The sequence below is a fragment of the Molothrus aeneus genome, chromosome 6, assembly GCF_037042795.1.
Source record: "Molothrus aeneus isolate 106 chromosome 6, BPBGC_Maene_1.0, whole genome shotgun sequence".
Lineage (NCBI taxonomy): Eukaryota > Metazoa > Chordata > Aves > Passeriformes > Icteridae > Molothrus > Molothrus aeneus.
Genome location: NC_089651.1, coordinates 28,409,290 through 28,429,885, shown reverse-complemented (window position 1 = coordinate 28,429,885; position 20,596 = coordinate 28,409,290). Strand labels below are relative to the sequence as shown.

Genomic DNA, 20,596 nt, shown 5'->3' with positions numbered 1-20,596 from the left:
CAGGCTTAAGCAGTAATTAGTTTAGCTACTTCTCTCTGCATTGCAACTAAACAAATCAATACAGGATGTTTTTTTCCTTCTAAGGGTTGAAAGGAAGGGTCGTTTGGATTCAGACCTTTCTGCACAGGTATGTAAGAGTGGTTCAACCACATGATTTATCATTAACTTTTGTACAGGACACCTACTCCTTGCCCTGCTTGCAAAGGTAGCCTTTCAGCAGTGCTGGTTAGTGTCCCTTGGTGATATCCCAGCACAGGAAAAGGGGATTCAGAGCAGGGATGTGACTGTGGCTAAGTGGTGTGCTAGAGATGCTGCTGCCATACACAGCTAGGGAGATCGGTTTCTTCTGTCTGGATTACACTGCTATAAATGCTCCTCTTGGTCTCCAGGCTGGATACGCTGTGTGCTATGTCCTTAGCACAATGCCCCAAACTCTTAACTTCACATCTCCACCCAGACTTTACCTCCCCAATAGACCTCAGTTCTCACTTATGCACTGATTTCACCAGAAACCCCTTTCTGTGCCTCTGACCCCCCATCTTTCTGTCATAACTGAAGCAATGCCTCTTAGCTTCGTTTCCACTTTCTGCTCTTTATTCCTGTGACCAGTGAGCCAAAAAGAGTATTTTAGCATCTCAGAGTTTTCAGATCACAATATTTTTCTGGATCAGATTGTGCCCAGGGTGGACTGAATATTCAAAGGATTTGGGTACCAGATTCTAAAGCATATCTCTACAGTATATGAGTACCATACTGGTTTTATTTTCAGAAGGTTACCAGTTGGCCAGCTCAAGATTACCTTGGGGATAACAGAAGGCACTTGCTTGACACAAAGGATATCTGCCAGATTTCTGTTTGCAAAGCCAAATGATGAGGGAATGAGATGCATTCAAAGAGGAAGTCACCAGAGATCTTTAACAAGGGGAAAATAAGCAGTGTTTCCCTAGCCTGTTTTTCAAAAATACCTGAACAGTCTTGTCCGACATTTTCCAAAAGCAGATATCTAAGGTGGATATCACACGTGGAATATTTTAGGTCATAAACTTAAAGGACCAGCTTATAAGCAGCTGACTCTCTCTTTCAGTGAAAGGCGCAAGAAAATCCTAAAAATAGGCAATGCAACCAGCTTACCTCAGTGAAAGCAAACAAAACAGGAGTTTGTGAAACATGAGTTTGCAACCCAAGATTTTCCTGTAAGGTGAAGGCATTTTCATCTCAGTGTGCTGAGCCCAAGGAACATGCCACAGGGTAGGGATGCTTGCACAGCCCTAATGCTGCTTGCACAGCAATTCAGCCCACTCTCTTAAGTCTTCTGTAACATGGATAGGCCTTGAGCTTTACCTACAGTGGGAATTTAGCCACCGGCATAAAATGTGTCTGGACAATTGCTCTGGAATGAAGATTTGCCCTTTGGTGAAAATTCCCAGCTAAGCAAGTCTCTTGAAGTTGTTGTTCAAAATCTCCATGTTAAAGCCTGGACATGCTACTCCCAGACTTAGTTTTTAGCTCAGCCAAAATTAGAAGCCAAAAGTTAGGGCCAAACTGAGTTTCTTGCATAACCTGCAGAGGTATTCTCACAGAAAAGGTTTCTGTAGTAAGATGCTGACAGCACTATCAGTTGAACTTCATTTTGAGGGTTCAGAGAGTAGCTATAGAAGCAAGGAAAGCTGAAAAAATAAGTTTTTGGGTTTTTTTAATTTTTTTTTAGTAAGAGATTCCGGATGCCACTTTATATAAGCTAATAAAGAGAAGATGAAGGACTTGATCAGAGTCTCAAAGTACCAACACAATAAGGATACACAGGCTTTTCAGGGTAATGTGTGGCTAGCAAATTGAAGCTAAACAAAAATCAGTATGGAAATGTAGTGATGTTTCCTAAACATAAAAGTTATTAGCCTTTGAAATAAAAAAGCTGTCATGGATTCCTTCTCACTGGTACCTGTCAAGCCTAGATGCATCCTGAAAGATACTCTGAAATTCAAAATTATTTCAAGGTGGAATAAAGTAGAATCCAAACCCTTGAACTGCCTTGATTTTAGTTACAACTTCCCATCATTGCTCACCACAGCTGCTGGTAAATGTTAAAGGTGTGGATGTATTTTGGCTCTACAGGTGCTTTAATCTTTGGTTTTGCTCAACCTTGTGCTGAACAGGGCTATACAAACTAGCTCACTTATCTACTGGTACCAGATCTGTACTGCACCTCTAAAATGGAGCTGGCTGCCATAGATTTGAATCCACTAATTAAAATGTACAAATCTAGGTTTAACATTACTCTTGTGAAGGAAAACAGCCACATTTTCTATTTCCTTGCTTAAACATCAGCAGTCAGTTGGGAAGTGTGATGGACAGGGCCCCTCCTCTGGAGCTAATAGCATTAACCTTCTCCCTGTTCCCAAGGCACATTACACCCAGTAGTTTCAAGATGGCTTTTATTTGATTTTATTTTATTTTACAGCAGATGGGGATTCTTCATCACTATGTGACATACATAGGCTTAAAAGTTAAGAATTACTTATAGCTTAAGCTGACACAATGAATTAGCTGCCAAATTGAGACCGATAACCAAATATGATGGATAACTGTCACATGCTGCTGGAAGCAGGGTAAGCAACCTTTCTGAGTGGGGGAGATGTAATCCCCAGGTGCTGTATTACAATGACAACAAGACCTGCCGGGAATGGGCAACTATAGTTTGCCTCTGCAAGTAAAGAGCACCCTTCAATCACCAGAGAGTTACTAGAGCTGGTGCTGTGTAGGATCAAGCCCATTCAGTTTCAAGAAAGCAGGAGGATGATCTGGATAAACCTCTAGATTTGGTCTCTCTGAGTGAGCTCTGTTCCTCAGAGGGATTCACCAAGGGCCTAAAATGAAATTAGAAGGAGTGTGATAAGGTGTTTGATATGGTAAAGAAACACTCCCAGCCAGAGTTACACATCTGTTTAGGAAAACAACACATTTTCAAAACAATTCTCCCCTGACTGAATTAGGTAAGAAGTTCAAAGATTCCATATCTCCTCCATTTCTGAAAGCTGAATTACTAACAGCCTCAGTATTTTTGTCGGACCACAGTAGATGAAGATCATTTCAGGCCGCCAAGAACTGGAAGCATGCATGTCTAAATATTTATAAGGGAGATACTCCCTTCAGGTTCATTTCCAATAGCCGCTTCCAACAGTGGCTCTCCAAGTGGCCAGCTCTTCCAGCAGAACTGCTTCCTGCACATCCATCTGCTCTGTTTGTTCAGATAAACACATGTCTCTCATGCTGGCCATGTGGTGCTGACTTCTCCCCGCCACGTGCACAGTTAGCGGGGATGCCCTGCAGAAGCTTTACTGTGAGTATGAGTCACCGAAAGAATCCAGCTGGATATTTGGAAACCCATTTGGGTTTATGAAATAGCAGGATGTGGGAAAGTTTTTCTTCTCTTTTCAATGAATATGTGAAGCAAGTACAGTATGGAATTACTGAGTTAATATACATTAATAGACCACCTGTCATTTTTCCCAGAGTAATTTCTGTGACTCTCACTGGAAATACCAAGTAGCAAATGAACAGAGAAACTGAAATCCACCCCCTAGTAGCTCTGAAAGGCAGAACGTGAAAAGCTGGCTCAGATTGGCAGTGTGCAGAAAGCTGCTGCCACTGCTATACATGTTACTGGTCAGCAGATAAACAAAGCAATCCTGTTTCTGGGGCAGTGAAGCCAGCAGTAAATTTACACAGTCATCTTTTCAATAGCTTTAAAAAATAAAGAAAAACAAGGCACAGTCATTTCAAGCTCCATTAGAAACAGAGTGAGAAAAATCAATGTGTGACAAATAGGAAGGGACAAACTGGATAAGGAAATGCCATTAAGGTTTTAGAAATATATGTGGTTTTTAAGTGGAAATCAAATAACAAATCAGAACCTTTCAAAATACCTATGCACATAATGGCAGGAGGTGTTAGAATATACTGACATTCCATTATTAAAGCAAATAGGACAAAGCTCTTGTTAGTAATGGCTCCGTCACTTAATGTACCTGCAGTGGGACAAGTTCTGCACTCCCTGTTAAATCCTTGTTAAATCTGCTTCTACCACCAGAGCACTGATGTCTCTAGCATCAGTGCTCTGGTGGTAGAAGCCTGTGTATGATTGTTCCCAGTAAGATGTTTAAGTTTTGAAGGTGTATTTGTGTTAGAAATGTATTTTGTCCACATTAAGTGATCATAGATTTGGACTAATTTAGCTTGGAAGAATCTCAGGAGGTCATCTAGCCAGCCTCCTTCTCATGAAGTAAAGTGTGATACAGAAAGGATTGTAGGGCTTACTCTAGGGGTATGGGAAAAGGGGATGAAGAAGTGCATCACATTTCTGACCCAGTATCCTCTCAGCTGCAGTTACCATGCAAGAAATTAAATCTGGCTGTTCATTGGTGACACCTGACCTGTGATGACTTGGATTTCCAGGAGCACTGAGTCTCCTCCTTGCCAGAGACACACTGAGTAACACCACCTGCGATGGGAAATTTCTCCCCATGCCCTGGCACTTGACTGCCAGCCTCTGAACTGATCCTTGCAGTGGCATTCTGCCTTCCTTCCCCAAATTGTGTCATTCTCCAAGTAGCCTTGGATTGCTGCACTAGATGGGCTTGTGTTGCAGCACAACTTTATTTCCCTGGAACTGTGACTGCATCATGTCCTATTCTTGTCAGTGTTCCCCAAGCCATTCATAATGCTCAGGTCACCTGTATGAGATTTAGCCCACTGGAGGGGCACTACAGAAAGCCATGAACATGGCTGTAAAGCGTGGCTCAGGGATCTTCCCCTTTATATCATTTCTAGTTGTGGGAAACTCACAATGGGCACTTTCTTCAGCTCCTAGACATTTATGCAACAATTGTCCTTCAGCACACAGAACTCTCAACATATTGTTTATTTACTGTTTGCCTTTTCCTTTAGGAAGTCAGCAGAACTCACCTCTGGGAATGAACTTGTGTTGCAGTGCTTAGCAGAAAGCAGGCAGCATAGCACATTTGTTCCCTCTACTACAACTCCAGGTGTCTCTGGTTTGCTGACAGCACATTCCAGCAGGGCAGAACTCCTTGTCGTTTCCTATAGCAAAACTCTGTACAGGATCTCCTGGATAAAAGACAATTACATATTATTTTTATACCTAAGAGCCTTGGATTAAGCCAAATACGAAATCTGATCCAATTTATCCCCCTTTCTCCTTGTCGGATAATTGTTAGTCCAACTTTTTGTACTTTTCAGAGCTCAGTCAGGGAAGCAATTTCACAAGAAATAAAGCCAGCCACTGCCACAAGACTGTGTGGCATTCCAGAGCTGTGGAGGGGTGTTTATGTTCTCCCTCTCTCCCCCAGTGTTTCATGTGCCTATGTGTCTCCCGGGAGTAAACACAATCCCTTTGCTTTGCAATGCCAAAAATAGAAGCATTGGTATTTAAATTACGAACAATCGGGTTTGGCAAACAATCCCTTTCTGAATCACGGGGCTGAGTCATTTCCCTCACCTAAGCTGCTCTCCCGTGCATATTGCAAGAGCAGGGGAAACTCCAGCACTAATGTTTTCCTGTCTGTCTGTCATCCTCCCCATGTCCTTGCAGCCTGCCTGCTCCAGGCCGAGCTGGTGAATTACGAGCGGGTCAAGGAATACTGCCTCAAAGTGCTGCAGAAGGAAGGCGAGAACTTCAAGGCGCTCTATCGATCGGGAGTGGCATTTTACCACCTGGGTGACTTCAACAAGGCCCTCTACTACCTGAAAGAAGCAAGATCCCGCCAGCCGACAGGTATGGGGAAGGGAGCAGGGATGTGGCTTTGCCCTGAGTGCTTTTGTATTTCTTTCCATGAGATGTATCTGTCCCTGACTTGATTGCGTTGATTTCCACAGGGAAGAGCATGCATGACTCACTGTATGTCTTTGCCTGTACTCCCCTTCAAGCACTCAGGGGCAGTGCAGCAAGGTCACAGTGCCCAAATATTAACTGCTGCCAAGGCTGCAGCATGACCTGGAAGAAGACAGTATTGCTGGAATGCTGAGAGTGTGGAGGGGATCCTGCCTCTCTTTTCCACACTAACTTATTTTTGAAGAAGAAAGCAGGGCAGGGAAAGAGTGTACCCCAACCATTACATTTTCTGACTCTTTGAGAAAAAGCTTTTTCCCCTTAGCAATGCCAGGAGACTATTTGTCATCCTTAGTAGCCTTCTGCCATCTCAGTAAAGGGTTAGTATTCTGCTTTGATCAAGGAGACAGACATTTACCCACAAAGCTTCATCAGGATGCTTCAGCTTCTCCCATGAAATCAGCCAATTCCTTGTTAAGTGTCTGTCATCCATCTGTTAAAACCATACAGTTCATTTGTGGACAGCAATGAAATTATATATCCAAACAACTGAGCCTTGCCAGCGCAACCATTTCCATGCTAACCTGACCAGCCTCAGAACATGGGTGAAAGGCCAGAGGGTGAGGCAGAGATGATGCTTTTATTTTTCAGAAATCATAGGGAGATAAAACAACACTGTGGTTTTAAATATAAAGGAATTTTGTAGAACTCAAAATTAAAGAATTTCAAGAAATTAAAATGAAGTCATGTGCAAAGAAAATCCTACAGAGAAGCTCTTCATATGAATCTGAGACAAGTGAAAACTGGGTGGGAAAGAGGGGCAAGCCTGGGTCCTGGTGGAGCATGGTGGAACTGATACTCATTGAACTAGAGGAGGGAAGGAAGGCTGGTAGACTGGCTGTGCTTGATGTCTTACAGGCATTGGCCCTGCAGGGCTCCTGCAGTGGCTGTGCCCTGGAGGACCATCAGGGAGGGTGTGCTTGGGAATGTGCTGGGATTTCCTTCCTCTTCCACCTCCCCTAAGGGTGCTTGGTCCCATCTGCTGTGCTTGGCCATGGGCTCCGGGCAGTCTGACAGCACAGCTGTGCACCCCACACTCCCCAAGCAAATGTGTTTCAAAGCTCAGTTTAGCCTATTTTAGTTTACAGTGTGCCCTTCTGCTTTCAGCCCTTGCCAGAACCAGGAAATGGAGAAGCATATGCAAGAGAAAAGTAGTCAGTGGAAAATAAGTTATCCTAACCTTGAAGTTTTGACTAGATTCAGATGTGAAAAATTTCTTTTAGCTGAACAGCTTAGCTTCCATTTCTTAAATATGTTTCTGTGCTCCCTTACCACCCCTCTCCTCGTGATACTATTTATTTGGTATTCCTCATTGCTTCTTGAAATAAATACTAATTTATTCAACAGCAACAATTTCAAATACTACTTGCTACAAAAAAATACCAAAAAATGTCCCTAAAGGCCCTTAATGTATACAAAACCCAGTTCTGGCCTTCAGCTCTGCATCAGACTCTTTCCTGTTATTTGTAGACCATTCAAGGCTGTTGTTCCACTGTTTTATTTATGATTATGGAAAACTTGAAGGGCATTCAGGGGGAAAGAATTGAATATGTACAGTAAGAAAGGATGTGGCTGTTAAAATGCAGTAATAGGAATTAGGTAGCACTATCAAGAATTATTATGTGACCTGGAATAAGTCAGTGTCTCCACTTTAAATGTCTCCATCTGCAAAGTGTGATTGTTTTCCTTTATCTGAGGTTTCACCAGGCTCACTGGTTATTATTGCAGTCATGTTCTGTGTGTTCTTTTTTTTTTCTAATAAGGAATGTTTTTGGCACAAATCACTGGCAGTTATTCTCTTTGATGGGAGAGCTTTTGAATGGTAAAGAGAAATTAGTTAGCAAAGGGGTTTAGTTTTCTAAAGGGCTGTCAGCACAGCAGATCCCTTATGGCTATTCACTATCTGCCCAGGGTGAAGGAAGGTTGGATTTGGCCTGATTTCTTGTGCCACTTCCAAACAAAAATCACAAAAGCAGATTGAAATAACACGAGATAGTTGTATAACCCTCCTACTAAGGAAGAGGGAAGTTGCTGTTAAATCATGTAGAGCATGCATAGACCCTCCATGAGCTCTGTGTCCAGAGGCTGGGGCAGCACGTGCAGCCAAACATGCACCTTGCTGCAAGCCTTGTTCAGCCCTCTCCCAGTGGGGCTGCATTGTCAGGGCAGGGACTGACTGGGATTGAGACCAGACCATCAGCTGGGAATGGCCTGGTGTTGTCAAACAGTGGTCCCTGCTGTCCCTGTGCTGGGAGCCCACATTCAGATATCCTGCAGGCTGCCCAGACCAGATGTTTTTTGTGCCGTGCACTCAGGCACTGCCTTCCTGCACCCCTGCGACTCAGAAATCCTGGGAACAAAACCCAGACCATGGTGTCTGCACAGCAGATAAGCAACTGGGCTCTGAAGCTGTAGGGGAAGCAGAAATGACCTTTAAAATAGCATTAGGCCACTTTGCAGAGAGACACAGGCACAGTCCTAAGAGCCAGGAAACACATTCCTGTTGGAGCTCTAGCAGTACCTCTTTGCATAGGTGTGACCCCTTATCTGAATTGTTCTTACCTATTTCCACATCAGCCAATGGGGATCACTTTTTCTGCACTGAGAGATCAGTGGATCTGTTTTCTCATTAACATTTCCACATAACTTTGAAATACTTCTGCAGGTAGAGCTAGTATGATGCAATAGTATTTGGTAGAAAAACTTGACAAAGACAGGGCTCCACTCCTGTAAACAGAGTGCTGTTCTCATTATTCTTCCTTGGTAAAATAATGGCCCTCACAAAGGAAGTAAAACATGCCATAACCAGCCTGAGAGATCTATAAATAGCTTGCAATGGGAGTGTCTCCCACCCTCTGTCAGGCTACAAATTATTTTGCCCATGGCTTCCCAGGCATGTTGAAATCTCCCAGGTGAGTGAAGCTGTGCCATCAGCAGTCACTATGTTACCTGAAAGCCAAAGGAGGCTGGCAGCTTTTCCCAATTATGAGCCCACCTCTGCCCTCAGTGAGATGCTCAGTCCCTGCGGGCCCAGGCAGGTGGGATCTCCTGACATGCCCACAGTTATCCATTCTCACCTGCACCAGGCAGGCATTCCATGCGTGTACCTCGGCGGTGGGGATGTGTACCCAGAGCACAGCCCATCAGAGCCTAGAAGAGCACAGAGCAGAGGTCACAGTGAGATGCAGGCAGCACGGCAGGATCCTGCTCAGGCTGTGTGTCCTGCCCTGCACTCATTTCATTTTAAGTCAGCCAACTGCACTTATTTCATTTTAAGCCTAAAATTCAGGACTACCACTTCAACTGAATTTCTTCGTTCCAGGAGGCCGCACAGCTGAAATAGTTCTGTTTTTTAAAAAGCTGCTTTAAAATTTGCTGGGCTGGTAAGAAGTGCTAATGCATAAACAGCTGGTGCATCTTGTTGACAGAAGCAGCAGCAGAATTCTTAACTCATTTAAAATGTCCCAAATGGGTCCAGGAGCTTAGTCATCAAATCCCACCCTCTGGAGTGCCTAGGATGATGTAGTTGAACCTGCAGAAGACTCAGCAGGGAGACCCACCTCACCAGAGACAACTTGAGAAGTCACAACAACAGCATAGCCATGGCCCACAGATGCCCCATGGCATGTTTGTGGATAGCTCTGTGTGGCAGGAAATTGATCTGTCTGGCACTGATTCAGCACTGGCAGAGGGCACAACAGAGATGTCCTCATCTTTAAAGGAAGCTTCGCACCCACAACTGCTTTGGGGGGTGCAATACTCACCCTCACTAGTGCTGGACATGTTCCCAGTAATTTGTTCATCACTTTGAAAGCTGAAGCACTTCTCATTTCCCTAGCTGGTGTGGAACACATTGCAGTTTGAATGAGGAGGAGACGAGATTGTCCTCTGATTGGACTGCATTGCACTTCTGATTGGTGTCTGAGGATCTAATAACTTCAGGGACCAATGTGACTCTGGCTGGCTGTCAGAGCAAGGCTGTGAGCAAAGAACCATTTTTTAATACAGAAGTGAAAGTTGCTGTGGTTTTACTTGCTTGCTTCTGGTACTACATGGCTTTTGCCATTTTGTGGGTGCCATGAGTGTGTGAAGTTTTCCTCATGATAGAAATCAGCGTAAAGAGCTTAAAGAGCTAAAGAGAGGATTGACCATGACTGCAGAATCATTAGCTCTGTCTGGAGACATGTACTCATTTAGATCAACCCGTGGTTCAGGGTGAATCAGGTTCCCCTAGGGCTCAGGCCAGGAGATAAAGCCAAACTCACATAGTCTGTGAGGTGTATTGATGCTCTGAAATTCTGGAAGGAACAACAAGGCTCAGCTTATCACCTTCACACTGCTGGGATATCACAGCTTTCTACTAGGAGGGATCAGTTGTTCTGTACCTCTAGGAACTTCATAAGAAAAGACAGACAAGGCAGTATGCAGCATATTGCATATGACAAAATTGCAGAAAGAGTGTCATGGTGGAAGGACATCCAAGCAGAAAATTTAAGGGAAGAAGACAAGACAATGTGAAGGATGCTCTTCCCAATTCTATTCATCATGGAAAAATGTGAAAAGAGTGGAATAGGCTGTAAACAGAGTGGGAGAGTGAAAAGGCAGAGCATAACCGTACACAAAATGCCTTTAGGGGCTTGCATGCAGGTACTGCAGGAAGAGAAGCCACTAGACGTGTGTCATTCCACAAATACAGGCAAGGATGACCTGAAAAGTTTCAACTGTGCTGACCTGCGTAATCAGATAGAAAGTAAAAACTAGCTGAGGCAATACTGTGAGCAATAGGGATGGTGAGTGCAATCAGACCACGCTCTCCAAAACCAAAGGTTCTGGGTTTGGTTCAGTGCCCTTTCCAACTGGTGTTGTTCCAGCACACAGCGCTGGAGCCGTGCTGCTCCCCTGTGATGTCCCAGGGATGAGGGTGCATTCTGTCTGTCTGCCACAGGGAGCTGTGTAACCACCATACCTCTGTGTGTTCTTTCCGTGCAGATACCAATGTCATACGATACATCCAGCTGACAGAGATGAAGCTCAGCAGATGTTCCCAGAGAGAGAAGGAAACCTTGTGAAAATGAAGCCACTTCAGCTGAAGTGCCCAAGGGGGAACATTTCCTTCCTAGAAGCTCATTTGGTGGATTTTCCCATTTGCTCTGCCTCATCCTCATCTCCTCATCCATCCACTCTCCCTTGCTCTTCATTGAATACCAGTTTTGAAATGAAAGAGACTTGGACGCTGGATATGGCTGCTTGCCAACCATGGTAATACCCCTTCCCCATGGCAAAAGAGCACAACAACTACAGCCAGCCTTGTTCCCAGACAGTGTCACACACCTGGAGTAGGCAATGCTGGGGGACCTGCCTGGTCCTAAACTGACTGCCTATTACTTATTAGGGAAGCAACCCCCAGAACAACGACTTCCTGACCAGGCAAGTTGGAGACAGAGGGTTTCTGCTCTGAGTGATCACTGGAGCTTGGAAGAGCTAAGAAACCAAGAGAGCCACTGGTCATTCCACAGGGAACAGCAAATGCCTTTTTACCATCAGTTCCCTCTGCCTGCTTCTCCGGTGTGTGTTATTGGTCTCCAGTGAGAGCTCACATGCTCCCAGTCTAATGTCAGTGAAAACTGTTTCTAAACATCCTCTTTATGAAAGCACAGAGCACCCTATGAACCCCCTGCAGAGCTGTCCCAGTGCCAGAGGAGAAGGCTGTGGGCCACCACAGAGCGCTGAATGGACTATGAAAGCATGGTGTACAGTGTGAGGGAAAAACTGTGAAATAATTCATTAAAGGCAAATAAAAAATATTCATAGGCAACAAGTCTGGGCAATGCTTTTCAAAGGAGCCTCTTCGGTTCCCCATGTCCAGACAGGCAACATTATCTAGGGAGGGGTCAGCATGGGGTGGGGAACAAGGGACGTCTCCATTCTTACCTTGGCTCTACCAATGCCTTGCTGTGTGATCTTGGGCAAGTCACTTTTAGCCTCTTGGTGCCTCGGTTTCCCTATCTGTACACTAGGGATAATAATACTTCCCTACCTCGCAGGGGTGTTGTGAGGATGTTATCAGTTAATGTTTGTAAGTAACAGTACAGTGATGTACAGTGCTAAGTATTATTAGTACATTGGATTGAGGTCTTGATTCTCCCACCTTGTGTTGGTTGTTCCTGTGTCCTGTTTTTTTTCTTTTGTAGGAGAATGTGGTGCTGACAACAGGGCAGGACCAACAGCTTTGGAGCCTATTTGGCAGTCCAGAGGGCCTGTTTAGACCTTCTCCAGCAGTTTGATTTTCTCTGAGAGCTCTGTCTCCTTGGCTCAAAGGCCCTTTTCTGAAACTGCCAATAATGGGATCAGTAAGTGCCACAAACATATTCTCAGTGTGACTTGCCCCCGCAGTGGCCCACAGGGACATGTTCCCAGTTGCAGGATGTACATGAGTGGTTTCATCCCCTGGTGGTCAGTGTCAAGTGAGTGTAGCCAGAGTACTTGGCCCTCAGCTGAAACACAGAAACTGAAACAGAGCTAAACAAAGTTCGGCCAAGTGCTGTGTGCTTTGGTTCCAGCAGACTTGGTATCTGCAGACAGTTGGCTATGGCATCTCACATTCCAGCTGTGGTATCTGGCCACATTTTTCTCCAGCCAAAATTCAAAAGAGTTGTTAGAGAAACATCAAGAGAAAAGGCAAATTGAATATAAGCCAACAGTGTGCCCTAGCAGCCAGGACAGCCAACTATGCTTGGGTGCCTATAAGATGTACCTAGTACTGCATTAGTAAGATTCTGGTTCTCAGGCACACACAGTCCTCTATCTCCTAAATATATCACAGCACACAAAAAAATTCAAATAGAGGTCACTCTCCCCTACTTCATATTGCTGATGACAGTTCATCCTGCAGCTGCATGTGTCTCTTCACTAGGAGTGAAATGAGGATTCATCCTGCAGGCAATGCAGAAGAGGACACCACCTACGCAAACAGTCTCTGCCCCAGGAAAGCTCATGCAAGCAGAGACAGGCTTGTTACTCATGACCTTAATGTAAGAGAAAGGGCATTCTCCAGCCACTGGAGATGGAGGGCCATTTCTGTCATTTTGTCTGGGAACAATTTTAGCCCTCACAATGGCTTCATTGACGTACTGTCACTGCATCAGGGCCATGTATATAGTAATATAAAAAGGGCACAGCAGGCTCCAGTCTCCTCAGTTTTAAGCATCTTTACCTCCAGTAGCACTGCAAAGGGTAGAGGAAAGAGGGAAGTTTTTGAATGTGCATAAGAAAAATATTTCAGAGAGCCTTCAGGTGCTATACAAAACCCTATTTTCTTTCAGAAGACTGTTGTCCTTACATACACTGACAGCCAGGGCACCTGTAAACAGTGACACTCACACCAGAGGCTGGAAGAACTAAGTCACCAAAGAGGGAACAGAGTCAGGGACTGTTTCATGCAGTGATACTGAGTTTGAGAGAATTATGGACACACCTTTTCCAGTGAGTGGTCCATAGCAGCCAGATGTGGAGGTGTGGGCAGAGGCCACCCAATTCCACCCAAGTTACACAGACCTTGTTGTAGGGAGCTGGAAACACACTGTTGGAGGTAGCCATGTCCACTACAAGTTGATGGTATGTTTCTGCAGAGCAGTCAAATAGCAATGGGAAGATACACATCCTGGAACCCCGAAAAAGTAAACAAAGCTTTAGCTCAGCCAGGTGGTGAATCTGTATGTCAATATGCAGTACACAGGGGAATGAACACAGGCCCCTACCTATACCCAGCAGGGCCAAAATGTCCTCAGTGCAATGAGAAGTGAGCCCATTCATCCATCTCATGGTAAAACAGCAGGAACAAAATGGCAGGTGCTAGGCAGAGCAGTAGGACAGCAAGCAGGAACTGAGGGTGAAAGGACAGGGATAAGATGATTACGGGATGCAAAATATGAGCCAAACCCAGGTTCATGGGCAGAATGATAATTGAACTAGAAAAAAACTGACCAAAGGCTTAGACACACTATTTGCAGTTCATAACAGCACCCAGTTTTGGCAGGATGCACAGCAGGGAAAAAAGACAGCAAGATTAGATGTGATTTTTCCACTTGGAGGGGGCAAAAGAGGGGGAGGCTTCCTTCCTGCTGCACAATCATTTTTGAAAGTGCAAGGAGAGGACAAACAGATGCTGGCTGTGGAAGTTTTCCAAATATGTGCTAGCAGTTGCTGTTGGTAAAGGTAGCTTGAACAGGGTGGAGAAATCTTTGTTTAAACTAGGAAGAGGATATGACTAGTTTCTGGAATGGATGGGAAACAAAGATCTGGATATTCTTGCTTACTAGTGAAATCCAGGAGCCTCTAAGATGAAAAGGAGGGTTTTGAGTGCAGAGCAACCCCTTTAGCTATGCATCTCCATTTAGCTTCCCCAGAATTCCTCTGCAAGCCTCATCTGTGTAAATGTTATCCCCAAAATACACTGAGTAGGCCCAGGAGTGGCTGTGTTCTCATGCCTCACATCACATCTCCACAGGGTTTATCTGCACTGTTTTCATTATGCTCAGTCCCATGATGATACCCTTTTGATTTTCTTTTTTCCTAGGAGCAGGAGAAGGGAAAGGGGAGGGTATACACTGGGTGAAGGTGAAATCAAACTAAATTCACACAGGTCCTGCTGGCTATCCATCTTCTATGGTTGTTTATTCACCTTTCCTCCTGCACCCTGAATGACAGTGATGCTCTTCCCAAGTTTCTATGGTGAAATTTCTTATCTGTACAGTATTTTAAAGGCTTGGGCAGGAGTTAATTAAATAAGGAGAAGAGGGGTGAGCTAACGTGCCCCCCAGGTGGGATGCTTGGGAGGGTGCAGTAAATGATCACGTTTCTTAATACTGTCCACATATTTTCATAACCAATTACTAAGATCACTGCAGCTGGTGAGAAGTGGATTCCAGAGATTGTTCTTGAGGAGTTCCTAGGTTACTAACGTGCTGCAGGTGTACCACTCTCCCCCTGCCAGCAACAGCTTCATGCTGCCTCAGTGAAAGTGATGAAAAGACAAGGCACTGTCCTGGCTCCTCCCACAGATGCAACTCAAGGAAGGTAAATTCATGCATTTATGATAAGAACATAAGAAGAAACCCGTGGCAGTATGTAACTTTGAGGCAGTTAGCAGCTTGTGAGATGGAAGGGCATATAAGCAGTCCCACAGATGTAGGGAAGGGAAAACCTTCCCTCTCCTTTGCTTCCCAGAGACAGGTGCTCCCCCTGTCACAGCACAGGCTAGCTCAAACTGTTCAGCCCAGAGAACTGTGCCTACAGTAAAATGCCTAAAGAAACTCTTTCCAGTGGCAGTTGTGGTTGAAATCAGGAAATAAATAGACTGTGTAATGCCCAGGAAATTACCTTCTTACTCTACCTTCATGCTCACTCCTTGTCCTTTGGAAAGCACCTGTTGTGACATGACAGACAAGGGGGCATATATGACAATATTCAGCCATGGCTATGGTGAATGAGGCTGCTCTCCAAGAGAGGCTTCACAGGCCCTACCACAGCCTCCTTTTTTCCTTTACTGCCAGCCAAGTCTTATACACAGCAGCAGCTCTGCAAAACCTACTTCCACAGCTTTTCCTTCCACAGGGCTCCCCTTCACCACATTTTGCCTGGAGGGAACATGAGCCTGTGCCAGCTGGTAGCTACCTCTGGCAGCTCCCCATCACTGGTTAGGAAATAATTTGTAATGCAGCCAGGTGGAATTGGCAAGGGCATCAGGAAATAAGAAGAGGAATTTGGCTGGGGCTTTGGGGCCAACACAGATTCTCACACAAGTACTGCCACCAGATCTTCAGTGATTCCATGTGCCCAGGTGCAGAATGCCCGGGATCACTGTATATCCATCCACAAGGCACTCAGAGAGCTCCCTGTTGTGCTCCAGAGCCTACAGAGGAGATGGCAGATGAGCTCAGAGGAAGGGTGAATCACCCATGTACTCTCTGCATTGTACTATTTTCTCCTCAGAGCTGAGCTAACAGAAGCATATGAGCAAATATTCTCCTGTCTATTGTCAGAACTTTAAATCAAAACTGTGATCAATCTGAAACTGTACATTTTTGGTATTAGACCCAGTTTACCTCACTACTGCAAAGATTTGGTATTAACTTTGTGTAATATTGACATCTAAAATGCAAAATATGAGCACTGAAGATGACAGAACAGCTTTCTATAAAGAATTCTGCCAAGAAAAAAATAATTTCAAAACAAAAGGAAAAATACCTGGTTACTAATAACAGAAGTGATATTTAATATTAAATCATCTCAACCAGTGATTTTTTTTCCAACATTTATGGAGGCACTCTTCAGTCTCTGCATAAGTGAATGTGCATGTGGGTGGGTGCACAAGGGTGTCGTGGGGTGCAGCCCTAGGGGGAGAAATGTACAAGGCAAAGCTGAACCTGACCACATCCTGCTGCCCAGTCCATCCCACAGCAGGACCTGCTCTACTTCAACCAGTTCTGACATGTTCTTCCCAACTATTTAACTCTCTTAAAATGAGAGCAGGGCAAATGCTTGGTTGCCAGTTATTGCTGTTACCAGTTACCAGTTCTGCAGGCTTTTCTCTGGCCATGAATCTGCTGTGAACATAGCGGCTTACACATGCTCTCCATGGAGAGAGAGGAAGGAGAAGGTATTCCAAGGGAAGCAAGAGCTTCATGGAATATGAAAGGCAGCCTGAGTGAAAACTGTCCTGACAAATCAATAAGAGCACATCCAATTTGGAGTCTGGGATCTTGTTTGAGCAAGAAAGCAGAATGAGAGTATCTCAAAGGACAGTTTAGGTGGGAAAAGGAACACAGGAGAAAGAGACATAGGTACCCGTACCTGAAAGTCTGAAGGACCTGGCAGAAGCTCTGACTCCAGGGCAGAAGAGGGCTTTTTAGAACGGGAGACATGAGGAGTGAAATGGAAGAGGAAATAGAAAAACAGAATGTGGTAGAAAAATGAAAAGATAGAGTTGACCCCAGTAGGATTTGGGCATCTGGGTAACCAGACCCTACCATAGCTCTGACTCTGGAGGCAGAAGAAGGAAGAGTGAGGACAGTATCACCCTGAGGACTCAAGGAGGAGACCTTGGGACTGGCTGTCTGCTGGATCTTTAAATCCTGATCCCTTTCTTTTGCCTTTGTGTTGCTTTCAATGTTGTGAACCAAGAGACAGCCCAAATGCCTTATTCTGATGTACTTCTTAACACATGACAGCAGCATCAGGGCTGGGGGAACAGGGATAACAGGGCCATCATTTTAAGACCTATATTAGCTGGAAATAGTAAGCCATGTTCATTATGTTTTTGGGGACAGAGTTATTCTGAACCCTGAAACAAAGCAAATGACAGCTTTTTTCCAAGACTGATATTTTCCTGATAACTTCAATTTCAAGCCCTTATACCAAAGTTGACCATAAAAGCAGGCTGCTGCTCCAGTTTGGTAGGGGGAGCTATTGCTGTCAATGCTTCCGCTTCAGCAGCGGCCCAAACTCAGATGTAGTTGCACCTGGTTCTTCCTGCACCAGCATCTTTGACTCATGTTCTAAATGTTGCTTAGAATGTGATACTAAATTTAAAGTGTGTTTTAATGGCCACAAGAAAAAAGTACATATTCAGATAATCCAGGATGAAATAGATGGACCAGTGGGGAATTTACAGTTGGGAACAAAGGATTTTCATTTAACAAACAATGGATGGTTGGCAGCCAGTCTAGCTGTCAGTGTTATTTTGTGATGGGAGCCCAAAGAAAGCAGCTTAGCATGGCCTGTAACAGCCTCAGAGGAAAGCCATGTGCAGGATGGACCATGTTTTTTGGCTCCCTGAAAAGAGCAGGTGATAGAGCTACAGCCTCTGTAGGCTTCCTCCACTTCACACAGCAGCAGTACAGGGTTGCAGCAGAACTTCTGGCAGCAGATAAACCCCAAGCTGTTTCATATTACCTCCCACAAACTTCTGGTTATAGAAATGGCCACATACTAATGGCATATTCCTCACTCAGAGGTGGTCTCCTGCATTTTGTTGGGGCTGAATTAGATCCAAACTAACAGTTGCTGAATTCAGTAGGTTGTCTTTGAGGCTCAGCTGCCTCTTGGCAGGATCAGAGCATTGACTCAGGGAGAGCATATGAGCCCAAGGACACAAGCCAAGATGCCAGCCCTTTCATGGGGTCCTTTGGATGGCCTCTAGCTGAGCAAGATAGGGGGGATGAGCCTGGGTGCTCACAAAAACAATGTGCTTGGCCTCAGCTGAGCAGAACAGATGTGTGACCCTTTTGTGGTCCAGAGGCCAGGCCCTCACATCAGCTCCCCAGGCTGCAGGGCGGTGTCACAAAGCCAGGGCTGACAGCTGACTGGCACATTCCCACTGCTAACAACCCTCACGGGCTTTGACTATCCCAGTCTTTGGTGCTTGGTCTACACTGTCACCCTGAGGTGTCTCTTTCAAAAAGCTCTTTAAAACTTCAGTATTAATGACTCTAAACATCAGCAAATAAACTGTAAAAGTCCATGAGGTTTTTTTGGAGCTCAGAATGGCTCAGGTCATCACTTGTTAATGTTTGTGGCAGGCAATCCTGCCTGCTGTTGTTTCACACAGGCCTGGGCTTCCATATAAACATAGAAAAATAGTTACTTTGTCAGTGGCCCAGCAAAATGGAAGAGCTGAGCAAGAGAAAACCTTGCCTTGAGCATCACCAAACCTGCATGTCACAGCAACACAAACTCAAGTTATCAACTCAGCCTGGCAAGCTCAAGTTGCTGTTCAACAGGCTGTCAGTCTGGGAGATTTGATTGATGTCTGGAAAATTATTTCCATGTGACAGAAGACCAAAAGCTGTACACGGGAATAGAGTCTGAATCTGCAGTTTACAGGTAACTGCACAGCTTGACTCTCAGATGAGGGGTTGGGAATACAACACTCTCAGTTTGGAAAATCCTGAAACTTACAGTATACACAGTGTGCTGGTTTTAGCTGGCGTAAAGTTAATTTTCTTCATAGTGGCTGGTATGGGGATGTGTTTTGGATTTGTGCTGAACATAGGGTTGATGATATAGAGTTGTTTTTGTTATTGCTGAGCAGGGCTTACACAGAGCCAAGACCTTTTCTGCTTTTTATATAGCCACACTGGTGAGGAACTTGGGGGTGCATGGGAGGTTGGGAGGGGACACAGCCAAGGGCAGGTGACCCCAGCTGACCAAAGGGACATTCCAAACCATGTGACATCATGCTCGGTGTATAAAGTTGGGAGAAGAAGGAGGAAGAGGGGGTGCATTTGGAGTGATGGTGTTTGTCTTCCCAAGTCTCTGCTGCATGTGATGGGGCCCCATCCCTCCTGGAGATGGCTGAACACCTGCCTGCCCATGGGAAGCACTCAGTTAATTCCCTGTTATGCTCTGCTTATGTGAACAGCCTCTGTTTGCCCTATTAAACTGTCTTTATCTCATTCCAGGGGTTTTCTACCTTTTACCCTTCCAATTCTCTCCCTGATCCACTGGTGAGGGACTGAGCAAGTAGCTGCATGGGGCTTGGCTGCTGGTTGGGATTAAACCACAACACACAGTCAAAATTCAAATCAACAGAAGAACGAAGAACCCCACAGTAGCATCAATACTGGTTCTGATTATAAAATGAGCTCCATTTTTCTTCTCAAGCAATGAATCTCCTTCTAAGACATATGCTGTTGTTGAGAGACATCCTTCTTATTTTCTGTGTTCTGGGACAGCCATGTCCCACTTCACCTGTTATTAGTCTACAGACTGATGTGGAGCTCTAGGGATCCCAGATGTTTACATCTTTGTGATGTCAGATGGACTCACTTCACTAATGAAAGATGGCTGCCTAATAAAAGATAAGATCTCTCCTTTTCACTCATCAGCAGTATAAACACAAAGTCCCTGCAGGGACTTCACAGCTCTGTTCATGATGAGCAAGCCAAACCAAGCCGTGTCATCTCACACTATAAATCTGAGGAAATACTAGCTCTGAAAATAGGACTTGAAAAGATCCTCAAGAGACCATGTACATGCATCACCCCATTACCTTAAGGCAATTAGGTCAGATCAAATTAAACTGCTCCTGAGTTTAGTTTATCTAACCTGTTCTCAAAAGCCTCCTATGACAGAATATCACTGCCTTCATAGATGAAAAGTTAAGAGACTTCTTACTACAGCTTTGTCTCCTTTGCAGTGATTTAAACTAATTACTTCTTGTTTCAGCTACAGCAGATATTATCAAAATGTTAGTGTCTGTCTTTGCAGTAAGTCATTATGTTTGTGAAAGGCTCTTCTCTAGGACTGATCTTTCAGCTTCCATCAAGATTTTTTACACTCAAGTTTTCTGGCTCCTTGCTTGTTCTACTCATTCTCTGGATTTCTTCCAGGTGGTTTACATATCTATTGGAGTGCAGTGCTGAAAGCAGGACAGTTCTCTAGCTATGGCCTTCCTGCACAAGACAGAGCAGAAGCATTATTTCAGATAATTATTTCTGATAGATGATAGGCTGCCTTACATATTTGCTGTACTAGCAAGACATTATTGACTCACATTCAAGTCTCACACCAGACTGCTTTGACCCACTCCAGTTTTTCTTCTATGTTGTCGTCATGTTCTTTTGTATTTCTGCAGCCAACATTCCTTACTGAATTGCATCCCATGTGGCTGAGAAACAGTCAGATTCCACA

General features: G+C 44.7%; 1 protein-coding gene across 1 annotated transcript in view; it reads left to right on the top strand.

Moving 5' to 3' along the window:
- TTC9 (tetratricopeptide repeat domain 9) overlaps positions 1-12,052 on the top strand; it is a 28,249-nt gene extending 16,197 nt beyond the window's left edge. The window contains exons 2-3 of the mRNA XM_066551957.1: positions 5,609-5,791; positions 10,895-12,052. Coding sequence (XP_066408054.1) covers positions 5,609-5,791; positions 10,895-10,974 — 263 coding nt within the window. The 3' untranslated portion in view covers positions 10,975-12,052. The remainder of the gene's footprint in view (positions 1-5,608; positions 5,792-10,894) is intronic.
- Positions 12,053-20,596: the final 8,544 nt, after the last annotated feature.